Source organism: Mesoplodon bidens, assembly GCF_964165515.1.
Source record: "Mesoplodon bidens genome assembly, chromosome: 11".
Taxonomy (NCBI): domain Eukaryota; kingdom Metazoa; phylum Chordata; class Mammalia; order Artiodactyla; family Ziphiidae; genus Mesoplodon; species Mesoplodon bidens.
Window position 1 is genome coordinate 60,519,467 of NC_138167.1, and position 19,121 is coordinate 60,538,587.

At 49.0% G+C, this 19,121-nt stretch overlaps 1 protein-coding gene across 1 annotated transcript in view; it reads right to left on the bottom strand.

The window, feature by feature from the left end:
• The window catches only part of TBC1D22A (TBC1 domain family member 22A), a 334,425-nt gene that overhangs the window by 299,048 nt on the left and 16,256 nt on the right, over positions 1-19,121 (bottom strand). The window contains exons 2-4 of the mRNA XM_081249045.1: positions 5,523-5,579; positions 4,163-4,503; positions 90-266 (exon numbers count right to left, since the gene is read on the bottom strand). Of these exons, the coding sequence (XP_081105171.1) occupies positions 90-266; positions 4,163-4,503; positions 5,523-5,579 (575 nt within the window). The remainder of the gene's footprint in view (positions 1-89; positions 267-4,162; positions 4,504-5,522; positions 5,580-19,121) is intronic.

Here is a 19,121-nt window from a genome sequence, read left to right on the forward strand (position 1 = left end):
GCGTTAAATGGCAGCAGACTGGCCTTCAGAGCTGCACCCCCTTTAGAAACGAGGCACAGACGGCGTGGCCTCACCCACAGGGGACTCACCGAGGTCTGTGTTGGGGCCGGCGAGGAGCTGTTTGAACTTGTCCAGCCGGGAGGCCTCTCTGTCACTTAAGGCTGAGCTGCTGAGGGTACTGGGCTCGGGCACCCCACCCAGGGCCACGGTTGCCGAGTGCGGGAGAGACTGGGATCTCTGCAGAGGGGCGGCATCGCTGGCGCTTCCTGCAGAGGGAGGGGGAGAGAACAGAGGTGAGGCTCCGGACACACCCACAGCCACACCCGCCACTAAGGAGGCCTCACATGTGCCTCGCTGCTCTCCCTCCGTGGATCTGCCGTCACCGAGCAGCGAGGACCTGGTTTCTTGAGGGATAAAATGAACCTAGCTCACATCCATGGAGCGCACCGGCCCTCCTGCTGGAGGGGCGTTCCCCAGTGAAACAGACGTGCCCCACGAAAAGCAAGACACTGACAGCCACACACCGGAGACCAGGTCTGTCAGGGCTGCCAGCGGTCTGGGCCTGCCTGGGTGACGTGCCCCGAGGATCTGCTGGTGTAGGGCAGGGGGGAGGATGCCTGCACGGGTCACCCGGGCCTGGCATGGAGGGAAGCCACCAAGGCACACGTGAAGGGAGCATGAAGCCCATGAAGGTGCTGAGGACTGTCTGAACGTCCCAGGTCTCCCCGAGCCCCAGGAGGAAGGTCAGGCAGGGACCGTCACCCAGAGAAAGCAAAGGAAGCTAGATCCCCCACTGCAGGTGGAGACGATGGGCCACCAGAGTGCAAGCTTGCCCAGCCCTCACCCAGGCACCACTGACCTGAGACAGACTGAAGGGCCGCCCACAAGGACCCACAAGAGGGCCTGAAGTGACACTGTGCAGCACCCAGCACCCGGGACTCAGGACAGGCAAAGGAAAGAGCAGAGGGCCCTCAGGTCACCTGACAAAGAGCCTCCAGGGACCAGCACGGGACCCACAAGCAAGAGGCCCTGAAAGGCTGTAGACCCCCAGGCCTAAATTGCACTGAGCAATCGCATCTTCCAAAACTGAAATTTAAGGTAAAGGGCTTCCCTGGTGGCACAGTATTTAAGAATCCACCTGCCAATGCAGGGGACACGGGTTCAAGCCCCGGTCCGGGAAGGTCCCACATGCCGCAGAGCAACTAAGCCCGTGCGCCACCACTACTAAGCCTGCGTGCCACAACTACTGAGGCTGCAAGCCAAAACTACTGAGCCTGCGTGCTACAACTCCTGAAGCCCAAGCACCTAGAGCCCGTGCTCCGCAACAAGAGAAGACACCACAATGAGAAGCCCGTGCACCGCAACAAAGAGTAGCCCCCGTTCGCCACAGCTAGAGAAAGCCCACGTGCAGCAACAAAGACCCAACGCAGCCAAAAATTGATTTATTAAAAAAAAAAAGTACAGTAAAAACTAAGCTCCAGGAAATGGGGCAAGGAACAAACAACGTGGAGCGAACATGCTAATGTTGGCTTCCGGCAGCAGTTGCCAGAAGGGAGGTGACATTCTTTACACCAAACACACGGGAAAGGCTCCCAAGGGGGCCCTCAGGGCACCGAGGAGCAAGATGGCTCAGGCCTCCGGGCAGAGTCTGGCCCAGTTAAGCTTCCAGAAAAGCCTGCAAACGTGGCGCAGCGCTGAGAGCACCTCCCGCTTCGGGCTCTGGGAGGACAGGCTGGAGCGGGGAGGGGAGGGCAGAGGTGGCGGGACTCAGAGCTCCCCCGCCTCCTGGGGACCTACTCTTCCCAGTGAGCCTCGTGAGTCTGCAGGAGGCGCTGCAGCAGGGGCGGGGCCCGCGGCAGCGTAGAGCAAACGTGCTCGCTTTTATCTATCTGCGATCGTAGAGATGCTCCGTGTGACTTTATTCAGACCCTAATGGCCCCACTTGCCCCTGAGCCCCATTCGAAGGTGGGGCTGGTGGGATCTGGAAGGTAAAGCAAAGGAACGGCCCCAAAGGAAACAGTAAGGTCTACAACCAGGCCTCCTGTCACTGTGAGTGGAAAACACGTCAACGTCCCACCTCCAGGGCCCCCGAGAGTGTGATTTAACCGTCACCCATTGGTGTCCATACAAGACCTGCTCGCCACTAGGTCACGGTCAGCTATGGGGACAGCCCTCGCCTGGCCGATGCCCACTGAGCCCTTCCCAGCCAATGACACACTTTGCCATTAACCCAGTGGTACCCAAAATCAAGCAAAGTGCCTCTGACTTCAGGTACAAAGGCAACAGATGTCTCAGATATTCATTAAGAAATGGACAGCCAGAAGGTGAAGTAAAGGCCCGGGGAAGCCAGCCTACGAGCCCACACTCCACCACCACTGAACTTTGAGGCCGCCATCTCCCCAGGGCTGAAGGGCAAAACTGACGGCAGCAGGGAGGCCCTGCAGGCGCTGCGCAGGGTGACATCTGCTCCCCGTGGGGGCTCACGATTGGGACAGGCAGTGGCACAAACGCTGGCAGAGACGCAGCCATGCCACGGGAGAAGCCACACTCTCACCACACCATGCCCCGCGCTGGAACGTTCCAGGACATTCCGAATTTCAAAGCGCTGCTCACAGGAGCAGTAAAGTCAAATGGACCTCAAAGGTCTCTCACCCGAGGCAGAGGCCCCGGCCCCGGGCAGCGCACCCCTGTGCAGGGACGGGCGTGGCTGCCACGCCCCATGGGCAGCAGGCCCTGAGGACAGCTCGGGTTATATCACCAGCATCTCCGTAACTGCCCAGGACGCCCAGGAAGAACAAAGAGGACCTGGACGTGGTCCCGCCTCTGTGGCTCGCAGGGTTGCAGCATCAGCTGCAGAGCCCATGAGCACGAGGAACTCAGTGCCTGGGGACGCCTGCCCGGCTCAGGCACACAGGAGGTGGTCAGAGTGCCCGTCACGAGTCACAGGAATTTTCCATCAACCTGTAAAAGCCCTAACTGGATGTCCTTCCATATTTAAGCTCTAATACTTCAAAGTTCACCCTATTTTAAAGAAAAATAGTTCACATTCCAATGCAAAAACTGATCAAATGAAATAATTCACACCTAAGAAGATTGTAACATTTTAGAAGTTAATTTCTGGAAAGCGTTTTTGAAAACTAGACCTAAGTATGAAACCTAATTCTGCAACTACCAGCAGGTAACCTTAGGCTCGGTGATGACCTCACTTTCTTATCTGTAAGCACGGGGCGAGCACCCTAACCCCCAGGAGACCCTGGGGAGAGGGATTAGAGGGTATGCAGCTGCACTGCTGGCCCCCCTGCCCCCAGACCCCCACAATCACCACCTCACCTCCTTAATAGTGCTGCCTCCCCTGGGAGGGTGCCCTGACTGCCCGACTTAGGACCACAGCCCAGGCCCCACCCTGCTCTGGGGACCGCTTCCCACCTCCGTTCTGACCCCTGGCACCTGCCACCTTCGAGCCCTCGTGCCTCCTCACACATTGTGTGTAGGCTGCTGTCTGTCCCCCTCACCAGAATGGACACTCCACGGGGCAAGGACTTCCATTCAGCTTGTCGCCTGGGGTAGCCCAAGCCCAGAGGACAGTGTCTCACCCATCGCAGATGCTCATTAAACAACTGCACTTGTTTTCTATCTCAGCCCCTCCAACACAAAAAGAGCAAAAGTGAGGAAGGCAGTGCCAGGCACATGGATACGAGATGCAGACGTGAGCTTACCCTGGTGGAGTTTATAATTCAAAGCTGGCAATTCCCAAGAGCAGACACCCACCCCTACAGACCCTGAGCCCACGCATCTGTGTCCTGGAGGGAATCGCCAGAAGCGGCCGAGGGAGGTCCAGCCCCAGAACGTGCAGCTGGCCCGGCCCCTGGCCTGGAAACACCCCCGGGAGCAGCCAGGGCGTCCTGACAAGGCGGGGTCCCCCAAGCAGCCCATGAAAGCTCCCAGCCGGCCACTCCATCTGCAGGGGAGACGCACTCAGCCAGGAGGACCAGAGAAAGTGCGCTGCCTCTGCTGCTCAGAAGGCCCGCTGCTGCTCGGGTCTAGGAGCCCCAGGGCAGGGACCCTTGCCGCACGGGAGGATGGGGCCCTCCCCACCCCGGTGAGCAGCCTCCAGCCCCGCTTTCTGGAGATGGGTCCCATCTCTGCAGCCCTCCCCTCCCACCTGCGGGACTGGACGTGTGGCTCTCGCTGACAGACTTCACCAGCCGGAGGTCACCACTCGGGACCAAAGGAGGCTCCACTGAAGGCTTTGGCTTCTGCTCGGGCCCCAGAGCCCCCGGCGGCTTGTGGCACCCCTGCCGCTGGCTGTGGTTGCGCAGGACGCGGTTGGCCGTCTCCATGACGACTGCGGTGTTCAGGCTCTCGGCCGCCATGGCCAGGAGCTCGTCGTCATCCTCGCCGGCATCCCAGGCATCGCTGGTGTTGCTCTCAAACTCCTGGAAGGTGCTGACTCGCTTGGCCTTCACCGGCGTGGTCGGCACCTTGGGTGTGGCCTTGAGCAGGCTGCAAAGCAAAGGCAGCTTTTACTGGCGCCTCGGGAGGCCGAGCGTGGTCTCCCAAGACCGGGCAGAGAGGAGGCCCCAGGTGGAAAGGTACACGAGCGAGCCGAGAGTGGAGTGAAAAAGCAAACACGATGCAGAGACATCCAGAATGAGACAAAGCTCACAGGATGCAGTGACAGGGAAGGAGGAGAGGTTTTCTGGGAGAGTCACGCTGAGTGTTCGCCCACAGACCAACGTATGAGGACACACAGCACTGCCCAGCAATAGCTCAGCCCTGCCCCACAAACACTCTCTCACCCCGACACCTTTGCAGACCTCCTAAGGCAGCAGCTGGCGGTGTGGGTCAGGAGAGACTGTTCGCGGGACACAGGCCCTTGGCAGGTGGATCTGGACATGGGACAATTTCAAGGATGCCCACAGCATGACGACACACGACACTGGCCCCACCGAGTGTCGGGAGCTTATCCGACACGTGAGGTCCTCCAGGGCCACCCCTGCCCCACACCCGCCCCTGCTGGAGGAGCCCAGACACGGGCAAGCAAGCTGCAGGCGGTGGGCAGAGAGCAGGGAAAGTCAATTAACCCTTATCAGCTACACGGTTTGCAAACTCTTGCAGGTTTTCTACTTTTTTGATGGTGTGTCCTTTGAAGCACAAAAGGTTTGAATTTTGATGACGTCCAATTTATCCTTTTGCTGTTGCTGCTTTTGGTGTGTTCTAAGAAGCCGTCTCCTGATCTAAGCTCACAAAAACTTGCCAGCCCCGCCCTGGCCCACGGGCAGCCCGCGACCCCCGCACAGGCTGCCCACCTTGAGCCGTGGCTTCCACGTCTGCCCTCCTCCGAGGATGGGCTATGCAAGGCCAGCAGCGCCTCACACAAAGCAACTGCTTGATGTGTGTTGGCTGAGTGAAAGGCCACTTTCCTCCCCCTCAGGAATTCCAAGGAGCTGGGGGGTCACCACAGCCCCCCAAAACCTGGCCTCAGATGAGAACAGCCTTGCAAGATTTGAGGCGTCACTTACGTGCCATGTAACAGTGGATCAAATGGGGGGTGCTGGGCGCCATACACATGCTGGATGCTATTCAGAAAGAAAGGAAAACAAATTAGCTTCTCCTCGGCTTTCCCAGGAGCCCCCCACTGACTCAGGAAGAAGGCCAGCTCCTCGAACCCACGCCCAAGGGAGCAACTCCGGCCACCGCAGGGTCCCGAGGGCGTGTCTGGAAGGAATGAATAGCGCTGTGCAAGCCCACGACCCGCACACAAGCAGGGCATTCAGCCTCCCTGCGAATGGGCCTCACTGAGGGACCCACAGCCCCAAGGGCGTCAGCACAGAGCCTCGGGCATTGACTAGGGGAGCTAGTGAGGCTCCCCGCAGCCTCTGCCCTCGGACTAGAAGACGGACCACGAAACGCCCGTCGGGAAGTTCTCCTCTGGTACCATTCTGTCTAAAGATGGAATACAGAATTACAGAGAAGAGAAATATAATTTTGTTAAAAGACTTCATGGTTTCACTATAAAGTCTGTGTTCATCAGAGTAGATCTGGAAAAGAGACGGAAACAGAGTAACTTGCCGGCACGCTGGTCAGCGGAGTGACCCCACCCACGCCCCTTCCTCCTCTCGACGCCCAGCCAGGGGCGGCCACGGGACCCGGGGCCCGTCAGAAAGAGACAAAGGAGAAACACTTAGCTGGCACACCCCTGGCCCTTAGCTTTCCCCTTCTTCTGGCCCGGAACACACATATGAGGCCGAGAGATGCCTCAGCCACTCTGCCCCCGAGAGAAATAAACAGGAGTTAAAACTAAAGCCTCCCTGGAAGAAGGGCAGTGGGGTGGGGGCTGGCGGCGGAGATGGCGAGAGCGCAGGTCTCCAGCAGGTTTGAGAGCTGCCAGCCCAACCTTGGACCTCGGACTTCATGGCGTGAAATAAACAAGCCCGTTTGTTGACGCCACGGGCACTCAGAGTCCTAACTGATGCGGTCCACGTGGAACAGACAGCCACTGTAACCCCGAGGCAGAGGCTTGCAGGGTGCGTATATGTAAAGACAAACACAGACACTCAGGTGTTCAGTAGATGGATGAAGTCTTCTTAGCTTTTTAAAACAGAATGAAATCCTACCTTGTTTACTGAGTAATGTATCACAACTATTTCCCCATATTACTGTTCTTCAATTTACTTCAATACATTTATTTACTTTATATATATATTATGCGCTACACACGAAAAATATATGCAGATTATGCACATTTAAAAACATAATACTGAGGGCACATGGGATTTCCCCATACCTTTCTCTGCAACTCCCATAAATCTATAATTATTTTCAAGTTTTGTAAGTTTTTTACAAATCTTAATAATATGAGTACCACCTCCCTGGACAATCTCCCCTCTAATTTCACACTGTCCCACCATATGGTTACAGGGTAACTTGTTTAACCAGTGTTGACTGTGAGATATTTAACTTGTTTAGAATTGTGTGTGATTATAAAAGCAGCAATAAACTTCTCTGGGGACAATACTTTCACACAAATATAACTTCTAAAGGATAAAGTCCCAGAGAAGGCAGGCCTGGGACATAAAGGATGCATGTATGGACGGTAGGTATAAACGGCTGACCCCTGAACAACGCGGCGTGTGGGGGCACCGACCCCCCAAATCTGAGCGTTGCTTCCAGTCGGCCCTCCGTGTCCACGGGTGCTCCTACCTGCAGTTCTGTGCGTACAGCTTCAGCCCACCCAGATGCCGCAGGGCTGTAGTACTTACTCCTGAAAAACACCCGCTTGTAAGTGGACCCACGCAGTTCAAACCCGTGTTATTCAGGGGCCCACAGTAGGGACAATGGATCATTGCTATCTGATGCGAGAAAAGGGGTCTCAGTGCTGCTTGCGCACCTTCTCGATTATTGGGGAGACTGAGCGATCTTGAAACATACTTTGTTCATCTGTGCTGCTTCTTTTTGTAAACGGCCTGTTCGGACCCTTTGTCCATTTTTCGAAGGGGTTGTTCACCCTTTTCTCACTGACTCGTAAAAACCTCTCTGTAAACAAAGGATTCCTTTGTCAGTGAGGTGGGCAGAATAAGGGCCCCAAAAATGTCACCTCCCAATCCCAGCACCTGTGAATGTGTCACCTCACACTGTCGTAGGGAAGAACCTTTGTATCCTTGTGATATCCTATCACAAGTTCATCGCTAAAGGGATGTTGCCTAGAAGCTTAAGTTATACATAGTGGCCCATCTCTGGGAACCCTGCCTCCCAGGTAATGAGCGTTAAGCTAAAATACCTTTGTTTAGCTCACAGGAAACCTCCTGCCCAGGCCCACCTGTGAATGACTGCAGGGAGGAAGAAATTAACACATCCCCTCTGGCCACCCCCACCCCCACCCCCCCCACCCCCCGGCGATGGGAACCAGGAAGTGTTTGACTTTACCCCCTCCCCTTTTCGTATAAAAGGAGCCTGAATTCTAACTCAGGCAAGATGGGTCTTTGGGGCATGGTCTGCTGGATTTCCAAATAAAGTCGCTATTCCCTGTCCCAACAACTTGCCTCTCGATATTGGCCTGTCACACAGCAAGCAGTACAAGCCTGGACTCGGTAACAAATTTGGGGCAGCCATCTAGGAGCCTTGCTGCTCGTGGCCAGCTGCCCCAGTCGGGGAATTTTCGGGTAAGGCCCTAGAAGCTGCCAGGACCACTTACCCTGAGGACCTGCCCTCCAAAGTTCCCTGAAACGACACCGGCTACCCCAGCGCTTGGCAGTTGGATCAAGGAATCGACACTTTGGGGGCCGACGGGCTCCATACAGTAGGGTTAAGTCGCTCCGGTGTGCACAGCCAGAAACTTTATTTCCTCTCCGTTTGGGGCTTTTTCACTGGAATAAGCCAATTTGTTTTGTATTTGAGTGGAGTACCCTGTGGGAGAGCGGAAAGAGTTGTTGGACTCCTACCCAATTTGTAAACCGGTTCGTTGGTTTCTTTGGATGCTAGCATTTGTGTGTGCCCTTTGTGTTTTGTCTTGAAAAGGGAGTAATGTTTCAACTATCCCTAAAGAAGTCCTCTGAGGGGCATTTTGGATAAGGGATCTGAATACAGCTCTGAAGCACAGGTGAGTGGAAGATGATATTGTAACAACGTGTGGCCACAGTACCTGTTAGGATCTCCACAGGGGGGTTAAAAAGGGTTATCTTAGGACCCTGTGCACCCTGTACTGCTACTCTTGCTGTGTTAATTACGCTGTTTATGGTCTCCTGTGTCCTTGGTATATGTAAAACCCCAAGACCAAACTTGAGGGTTTATTTAGGATTTTGTTTCTTCTTTTGGTTTTTTTGTTACATTTTGTTTGGTATTGTTTCTCCACTAACAGCCAAATCAGTTTTGTGATACTTAAAACTTTTACTGATATTAAATGGAGGAAAGGAACAGGAAAAAAACCCTGTCCTTGTTCAAGAGCGGGACATTCGAGGAAAAAGAGAAAGGTTCTACTTGGTTCCTAAATCACGAAAAGCTACAAACAAATAGAAGTGTCTTTTCCATAAATACGAGTAAAGAGGGTTTAGCTATAGTAGACAGGTGACCTTGATTTGTCCCATTTGCCAGAAACCCAGTTTGAATCCAACCTCTTTTATAACTGATGGGTTTTACATTGTTGTACCTGATTCACGGCTAAAATTTTCAAATGGGAACTATGAGGTCCCTGTGTTTGTTTGTGTTTGCACATGTTTTATAGATGTGTGGCATTGTCAAAATTAATCCGTAAAAGAGCTCTATTTAATTGGCTTAAAGGAAATTAAGTGCTTATAAATACTCAAATATAAAAGAAACTGGCCAGAATGAGTTCCAGGTTCACGTGATCTAGGAAATACTCAGTATTAACATCTGGTGTTAAGGTTAGCTTAAGCTTGGTGGTTTGATACAGATATGACTTTAGAGTCATCACCACTAAGTAGAATACTTTCATTGTACCTGGGTTTACTAGAAATCAAATAAGACCTTATCCCTGTTATAAAGTTCGTCAGCAAGAAAAATAACAGTGTGACGAAGCTTTTAAGTAAGTAAAATAGAGGTAAATGAAGTAGAGAGTTTTGGGTAAACTCTGCAGGAATAATGTTCTGGGAATGTCTGTCTGGAATAGTCTCTCCAGATTTCTGTAACTGGAAACTAAACTAAGTTCTAAGATAAGATTGAACTTAATTAAAATCTCAGAGGTAAAGTGGTACAAGACCTGAATTTGGTTCTCTAAGAGGACAAAGTTTTCTTAAAATATTGAACTGCTTTTGGTAAAAGAATGAGTTTAAGTGATCTGTATTTGCCATTGAGATCTTTTATTATCACTGGTTAAAAACGTTTTGATATTTTTGACAAACTTCCCAAAGATCAAGTTCTAAGTGGGGTTCATTTGACCTCTGGCTAACCTTTGGATTTTCCAGAGGGTCCCCGGAACACCTCAAATTACTTGTTTTCTCTCCATCTCAGAGAGAGGAATATTAAACTCCTTGGGCTTATGTGGTGTGTTGAATTGCAGGAGAGGCGCTGTCAGATGAGTGATGATAAAACTTCTTAGATCGTATCACATGGGTAAATGTTATATTCTAGAAATTATATGGAACTCCTAAAATTCTGGCATATCCTGGTAAAGATAAGTCATAATTATAGAAATTATCTTAAATTGTTTGCCACAGCAGTAATCAAGTGTTTGTTCAACTGCACTGCAATCCCAGTTGGCTGATGCCAAACCAAAAAGGCATCCTTTTAATGGTTAGATGATCAATTGCTATCTATGGTTTTAAGTGGCTTTTGAATGACTCTATAGCTATTTTGTGGAAAAAAGCAGGGAAGAATGATGAAATCCTTTATGTGCAAGCATTGGTACTGTTATCAGGGAAAATAAGGAAGGGAATGAGAATGAGCACACATTGCTTCAAACCTTCACTCCTCTGGCTGAGCTGGCATCCCAGCCACTCTGGCCGTTCTGCCAATATATCCACCCCATCCACTACCTCCCGTTCCCGACACTGGGGCTCAGGACCTCCCCTCCTTCTAGGGATCAATTAGAAAAGCCTGTGTTAGCTTCTGGGGCACAGGGACTTGGTCTGGTACCGCCATCTAAGACCCAAAAGGGCACCCAATTTGGGCCAGGAGCCACTTCCCAGGATATCATGGCTATTTCCCCTATGCCATTATCTCATAGGGGGACTAAATGCAAATGACCAGCTGGCTGGGTTTCTCAGACTTCTTTAACTGGAAAGATCGCAACCCTCGTTACAGGGAGGATCCTCTGCACCCGAAGCCCACCTGGCAGCACCCACAGCTGATCAGCACCCACAGATGATCCAAATGGGGACCCCAGTGAGGGAGGAAGGCCCCATTTTGGCAGGGCTTTGAAAAGGGAAACCAAAGCTAAAGAGTTTGAACAATATTCAAGAAATTCAGCAAAACAAATGAAGACCTCTCTGAATTTTTGGAGAGGATTTATCAGGCCTACAGACGTCATACTAATGCAGATCCCGAGGTCCCTGAAAATATCAGAATGGTAAATTTGACATTTTGGAGCAAAGCGCTTCAGATATCAGGAGGAAGTTGCAGAAATGAGGTGGCGAATTTGGAATGAACCCTTCTCGATTGGTAGATGTTGCTTTTAAAGTGTTCAACAGGGAACAACGACAGAAGAAAGAAGACGCAAGACGACACGCCACTTCTTTGGCAGTGGCGCTGGATTCCCGGAAGGAGGGGTGAGCCCTCATTGGGGAAAGAACAGCGTGCTGTGAGGAGGAAGAACGCTGGAAAACAGGCTGCCCTCGGCGAAAACAGAAGAACAGTCAGAGCAAGAGCCCCTCGCACGGTAGAAAGACAGGGACGCTCGGAAGAGGCCCAGGGGCTCCCTTGGACTTGAGGCGCCTAATTCCCCACAGGAGCCCCGGGTAAAACTGACAGTGGGAAATGAGCAGATCGTCTTTCTGACAGACCTCACCCTGAAGTTTTTCACCAAAACGCCTTGACATCAGAGTCCAGAACACACACTTTTTTTTTTTTTTTTTTTTTTTTTTTGCCACAGCGCGTAGCTTGTGGGATCTTAGTTCTCCAACAAGGGACCGAATCCGGGCCCGCGGCAGTGGAAGTGCAGTCCTAACCACTGGACCGCCACGGAATTCCCCCAGAACAGGCTTTAAGCCTACAGATGGAGCGCATGACAGAAAAGGAGACAGAGCTCCTTCCCCCAAGGTCTTTAAAAATAACCCAGAGCTGCAGTCAGACCTCCCCAGATGGGGACTTGACACAGAGGACCCTGCCCCACCGAGGACTGAAGAAACAGACTCTCCTCAAATGCCTTCAACTGCAAAAATTTCAGACAACCTGGTAGTGTCTGTGTGGACGCTCTTTCAGGATGGGTGGAAACATATGCCACCTGGACAGAAAATCTCTGATGTAGTTAAAGCCCTCCGTAGGGAAATTCTCCCGATTTGGATGACGGCATTAAAACAACATTCATCCTGGAGGCCACAACCAACAGGAAAAAACAAGAAAATGAATCATACATTAAAAAGGAACGTCGCTGAAACATGTCAAGAGACACTGAACTTGGAATAAGGCCTTGCCAGTTGTGCTGCTATGGATCAGTGGCTCCCAGAAGCAGGCTTAAATTTAGCCCCTTTAGAATACTGTATGGCAGGCCATTGCAGGTGTGTGCCCAGGCAAGAGAATCTATAAATGCTAAAGACCTAGCAGTGGCCAATCACATTAAAACTTCGGGCGCTATTTATGCATGAGTTTACCTCCAACGGGCCTGGCCATCCAACCGAAGCAGACGTAAATTCCATCTCCATCGCCCATTGGAGAAGGGGCAACCAATTTGTTTAATTGGGTCCAAATAAATAGCACCGGAATTTAGTATATGTATTGGGAACTGGAACCAAAACCCCAAGTTCAGTTACGAATTAGACAACAAAGTGCTAAGAGGTTTCGTCGGGTTCAAATAGTTGTAGATAAAAAGGACTAACTAAAAATTCTAAGGAATATTCATCACCTCCGTTCAGCAGAAGGGTCTTCATTCCTTTTCCCACAAGACGGTTGAATGGATGCTGACAGTGGGGAATAGTAATACGGAAGAACTTTTTTATATTCTATCACAAGTTCATCACTAAAGGGATGTTGCCTAGAAGCTTAAATTATACATAGTGGCCCATCTCTGGGAACCCTGCCTCCCAGGTAATGAGCATTAAGCTGAAATACCTCTGTTTAGCTCACAGGAAACCTCCTGACCAGGCCCACCTGTGAAGGACTGCAGGGAGGAAGAAATGAACACATCCCCTCTGGGGGCTGATGGGAACCAGGAAGTGTTTCACTTTACCTCCCTCCCCTTTTCGTATAAAAGGAGCCTGAATTCTAAGTCAGGCAAGCGGGTTCTTTGGGGCACGAGCCCCCCATCCCCTTGGTTTGCTGGCTTTCTGAATAAAGTCTATAGTCCCTGTCCCAACAACTTTTCTCTCGATAACTGGCCTGTTGTGCAGCGAGCAGTACCAGCTTAGACTCGGTAACAACACAGCAGAGGGGGCTTTTTAGATGTGACTAAGGGCACACACCTTGGGAGAGCATCCTGCGTTATTCAGGTGGGTTCAGTCTAATCACAAGTCCTTAAGTGGAAAACCTCCCCGACTGTGGTCGGGGGGCGGATCATGACCATGGAGGAAGGCTCAGAGCAAGGCTGCACGGCTGGCTTTGAAGATGCAGAAAGGGGGCCATAGTCAAGGCAGCCTTGAGAAGCTAGAGAGGTAAGGAGATGGTTTCTCCCCTAGAGACTCCAGACAGCCCTGCCAACACCTTGGTTTTAGCCCAGTGAGACCTGTGTGCAGACTTCTGACCTCCAGAACTGTAAGATAATAAATGTGTGTTATTAGCCAGGAGGTTTGTGGTAATTTGTTTCGGCAGCAATGGAAAACTAATACAGGTAGCAAATCTGTTTTCCTGGTATGTGGGAGGCTTAAAGGTTTATGTTAAGTCATCACACTTTTATCCTTTACGGAGGGTTCTGCTTTGAGGACTATACTTGGAAAAGCCCACTCCTACTGCCCTAGTCCATTCAGGGTGCTATAATAAAAAATACCATGCACTGAGCAGCTTATAAACAAAGTCTCATGGTCATGCAGGCTGGGAAGTCCAAGATCAAGGCATCTGCACTTTTAGTGTCTGGGGAGAACTCCCTTCCTGGTGTGCAGACAGACATCTTCTCCCTATATCCTCACATGGCAGAATGGGTGAAAGAGCCCTCTGGGGTCTCTCTTATAAGGACGCTAACCTCATTCATGGGGGTTCCACCCTCATGACCTCATCACCTCCCAAAGGCCCCACTTCCTGACACCATCACATTGGGGGTTAGGATCTCAACATACGAATTTGGGGGGCATACAAGCGTTCAGTCCATAACACCTAAGACTGCATAAATATGAGCGTGTTTCATATTTCTGTGGTTTCATTTTTTACCCCTGTGTTTTCAATCACCTAGAATTTATTTTATTTTGCTATATACTACTTAGTAGGAAACTTCTTTAAAAAGTAACCTATTATTCCAATTTATTAAACAACCTACCCTTTCGCCCACTGGTTTGAGGATACCATCTTTAATAATACATTAAATTATTATATATAGGTCGTTTTTTTCAGTTTCCTATGCAGTTTCTATTCAGTTTTCCATTCCTGTGCCTGCAGCACAGTATTTAAATCAGGTTAAATGTTCTATTTTACATCCTAAAACTTCTCAGCAAAATTTAACAAACATTTGACAATACCACTTTGTGATGGGCGTTATGATGGGTGCTAGGCAGGCACAGATGAGCACACTAGAGTCCAAACTCTTAAGGACCTTGCAGTTTACTTATAATAGCAAAAAACGGGGCTTCCCTGGTGGCGCAGTGGTTGAGAGTCCGCCTGCCGTTGCAGGGGACATGGGTTCGTGCCCCGGTCCGGGAAGATCCCACATGCCGCAGAGCGGCTGGGCCCGTGAGCCATGGCCGCTGAGCCTGCACATCTGGAGCCTGTGCTCCGCAACGGGAGAGGCCACAACAGTGAGAGGCCCGCGTACCGCAAAAAAAAAAAAGAACCAGTATTATAATGCTCTGTGAGAATTCCTACAGTAACATGCCACAAGGGTACATAAACCCAGTCTTACAGAAAAGGAAGGTTCCTTGAGGAAAAACTCCTTAAACTGAGACCTATGAAATGAATAGGAAGAGTGAGGTAGACAGAACGTTCCAAGCAAAGAGAACAACACAATAAGACCCTGAAGGCACGGGAGAGGGTGAAATGGTTGGGAAATGAAAGCCACAGCTGGTGGCCTGTCACTAGAGTGAGCAGAAGGCAAGTGCCAGGTCAGACCTTCCCTCGAGGTCCTGGGACACCAGAGTGCAGAGGGGCCTGAAGACCCCAGTCCAGCCCTCACTCCACAGAGGAGGGGAGGGGCTCTGTCTTTGCTGTGATCCGAAAGCAAGGCAGTGACCCTCCACTTGCCCGTAAGGACACCTCTGCGGTGGGCGAGGCCCACAGGGAGGTCACGTCGGGCCTGGAGGGGCCCTGGAGGAGGAGCTTCTCCCAAAGGCAAGAAACACACAGGAAGGGGGAGGGACAACACCATGCCCACCCCACTGCATGCCAACTGCTCAGCTTCAGCCTCTCCCAACAGCCTCCGCATCTGCTCCAGACTCCTGTTTGCTCTTCAGCATGAGATACAGCGGACAATAAAACACAGAGCATAACGGCCGTGGGGAACAGATTTAGCATCATTCCAGACTTGGTGTGTCTGTTCCTCTTATCCTCACGACCCAGCAGGCAGATATGGCTATCCCCACCGTACAGATGGAGAAACTGAGGGACAGAAAGCTTAAACGGCCTGCCCGAGGTCACACCCAGCTAGCAGGTTGCAAGGCCAGGTTAATAGCACCTAGAACATAAATACCCACACAAACACCACAGTGTCACTTTACCTCCATCCAAAACCCTATCATTTGGGGGCTTCCCTGGTGGTCCCTGTTAGGGCCTGATGCTTTCGCTGTGGGGTCCAGTTTCGATCCCTGGTCTGGGAACTAAGCCCCTGCAAGACTCGTGGCACGGCCGGAAAAACAAAAACAAAAACCCTATCATCTTGTCATACAATAGATTTGAAACCCTCCCCAATTCTACTGTCCTATGAGGTAACTACCAACCTGAATCTGACATTTAAAATTCTCACACAAGTGTTTATACCTTTACTGCAGACTTGTGCATCTCTATGCAACCTATGATATTATTCTGCATGTTTGTAAAGATTGTTAATATTATTTTATAATATACACATCTTTATATATCTTTGCAGCTTTATTTTCTCTCAAGATGGTTTTTTTGTGTGTCAGTGTTAACACATGTAGCTCCAGCTTTGTTGTCCCGTGAAGTTTCATTTTGTGTGTGAAGGGGGCTGTTTTAGCAGTAAACCAACTTTTCAAAAGAACTTTTACAGAGAAACACAGGACAGGCAGAAACAGAGCTGTTCTGGTAAAGGGGAGAAAAGCAGAAGCCCACCCACTTCCCAAGTCATTCTCAGGCCAGAATTACCCTGATACCAAAAGCAGACAAGTACATCACAAAAGAAAACTACAGGGGATTCCCTGATCAGGGAACTAGGATCCCGCAAGCTGCGTGGCCAAAAAAAAAAAAAAAAAAAACTACAGACCGGTATCTCCTATAAGTATACACACAAAACTCCTCAACAAAATACTAGCAAACCAAATCCAACAACATTAAAAAAGGATTGTACATCATGACCGAGTAGGATTTATCCAAGGAATGCAAGGCTGGCTTAAAACCTGAAAATCCCAATAGGAAAAAGGACAAAGCCACACAATGATTTCAATTGTCACAGAAAAAGCACCTGACAAAACTCAACACCCCTTCATGATAAAGATGCTCAACAAACTAGTAATAGAAGGAAATGTCCTCATCCTGATAAAAGACATCTACAAAAAACCCATATGTAACAACATACCTAAGGTGAATGACTGAATGTTTTCCCCCTAAGATCAGGAACAAGACAAGGATGTCCACTCTCACCACTTTTGTTCAATATTGTACTGGAGGTCTTAGGGCAACTAGGCAAGAATGAGAATAAAAGCCATCCAGATTAGAAATGAAGAAGTGAAACTAACAAGACAATATAACCTTATATACAGAAAATACTAAAGAATTCACTAAAAAAGTAGTGAAACTAAAAAACAAATTCAGCAAGGCCTCAACATACAAGACGAACATACAAATATTAATTGTATTTCTATACATCCGCAATGAACAATCCAAAAACGAAATGAAAAAAACAACTCCACTTATAATAACATCAAAAAGAATGATATGTTTAGGAATAGATTAACAAAAGACGTATAAAACTTATACTCTGAAAACTAAAAACTACTATTGAAAGAATTTAAAGAAAACCTAAATCAATGGAAAAATACCCATGTTTGTATTAGAAGACATAACACTGTTAAGCCTACAGCACTGTCTCAATTCACTACAGACTCAACTGCAATCCCTATCAAAATACCAGGCAGCTTCTGCATAGAAATTGATAAGATGACCCTGAAATTCACATGGAAACTCAAGAGACCCAGAATGACCAGGTTAAAACACTCTTGAAAAAGAACAGAGTTGGAGGACTCACTCCTCCAGATTTCAAAACTTACTAAAAGATTCAGTAATCAAGTCAGTATGGTACTGGCATAAGGATACACATAGAGATCAGTGGAATAGAACTGAGAGTCCAGACTCCTCACATTTACAGTCAACTGATTTTTTTTTTTTTAATGGTGCCAAGACCCTTCACTGGAGAAAGAACTGTCTTTCAACAAATGGTGCTGGGACAACTAGGTAACCACATGCAAAGAAAAAAGTTGCACCCTAGATGGATAGGTAAACAAAATGTGGTATACCCATAAAATGGAATATTACTCAGCTATAAAATGAAATGCTGATACATGCTACAACATAAAGAACCTTGAAAACATTATGCTGAGCACAGGAAGCCAGTCGCCAAAAAATCCCCACATTATTATATGACTCCATTTATATGAAATGTCTGTAATGGACAAATCATACTATAGAGACAGAAAGAAGATTAGTGGTTTCCTGGGGTGTGGGGTGGGAAGCCGGGGTGACCACTAATGAGTACAGGGTTTCTTTCTGAGATGATAAACATGTTCTAAAATTGACTGTGGTGAGAGTTATACAACTTTTTTTTTTTTTTTTTTTTTTTTTTGCAGTACGCGGGGCTCTCACTGTTGTGGCCTCTCCCGTTGCGGAGTGACGCGCAGGCTCAGCGGCCATGGCTCACGGGCCCAGCTGCTCCGCAGCATGTGGGATCTCCAGGACCGGGGCACAAACCCGCGTCCCCTGCATCGGCAGGCGGACTCTCAACCACTGCGCCACCAGGGAAGCCCTATACAACTTTTTGAATACAGTATAATATCATTGAATTTTACATTTTAAATGAGTGAATGGTGGCGTATGTGAATTAAAATAGGTGAATTATGATATGTGAATCTCAATAAAGATGTAACTTTTTTAAAAGGCAATACAGCTTCCACTTGGTTCTCCTGGCCACCATGCTGTGAGGAAGCCCACACCAGCCACATGGAGGGCCCATACGTGTAGGCACCACAACTAACAGCGCTGGCGGGGGTCCCGGGTGACGGCTTGTGCCCAACTGCTAAACACGTGAGGGACTCAGGCCGCAGCCTTCAAGACTTCCCAGTGACACCCAGGAGCTTTCTTTTCTTTTTTCTTTTTTTTTTGGCCAAAAAAAAAAGTATCAGCCTGCCTAGGTCAAGCACCACCCATCTGTCATGGTCCCTTTCCTGAAATTTCCATGGATGCCTCCCTGAGCTTGGTAGAAAGTTTCCAGTTTTAAGAATCCAAAGGCCTGGGTTCAAGTCCCAACATTTAAAGCTAATAAGAGCGTTAACCAAGTAACTGTTCCGAGCTTTACCTTCCTCATCCCGGAAATGGAAATAAGAATGTGTATGAAATGAAATAACTATGTAATAGCAGTGTGAATACTGCAGTGACCTACAGACAGTATTTACCAATACTATCAATCTATCTTTCCTTGAACGTTTGCATTCTTCCATTACGCGCAAATGTATTCAACATGGCTCAAAACCAGCAGGCAGTCTGGTCTACAGCCCACTATTTGCATGTCATTTTCACAAAAGTCTGCAACATTATCACATGCTGCAGGCCTTTCCCTCCCAGGACAGCAGGAAACTCATTAATCCTTCATGGGCAAACCACTTGTGTTTACTGATCAGAAAATGTTCCAACAAAGTTCAAGCTCAGACTAAAAGGAACCTCATTTTATCTTATTAAAATTACATTTTTATGTAAGTTTTGCATAGGGAAAGAGAAAAACAGGCTTCAACTAAAACCCTTTTTAAAGAATAAGTGGCAACTAATACACGTACCTCCTTTCAAATAATGAAATCTTTCCTTAAAAAATATATTAACCAATAAACTTTTTTATAAATTGTACGGCTTTAAAACACTACAGTAATTCACTGAACCCTAATGATTCCTTCTAAAAAGCAGATCCACGTGACATAGTTCCACTGCCAGCTATA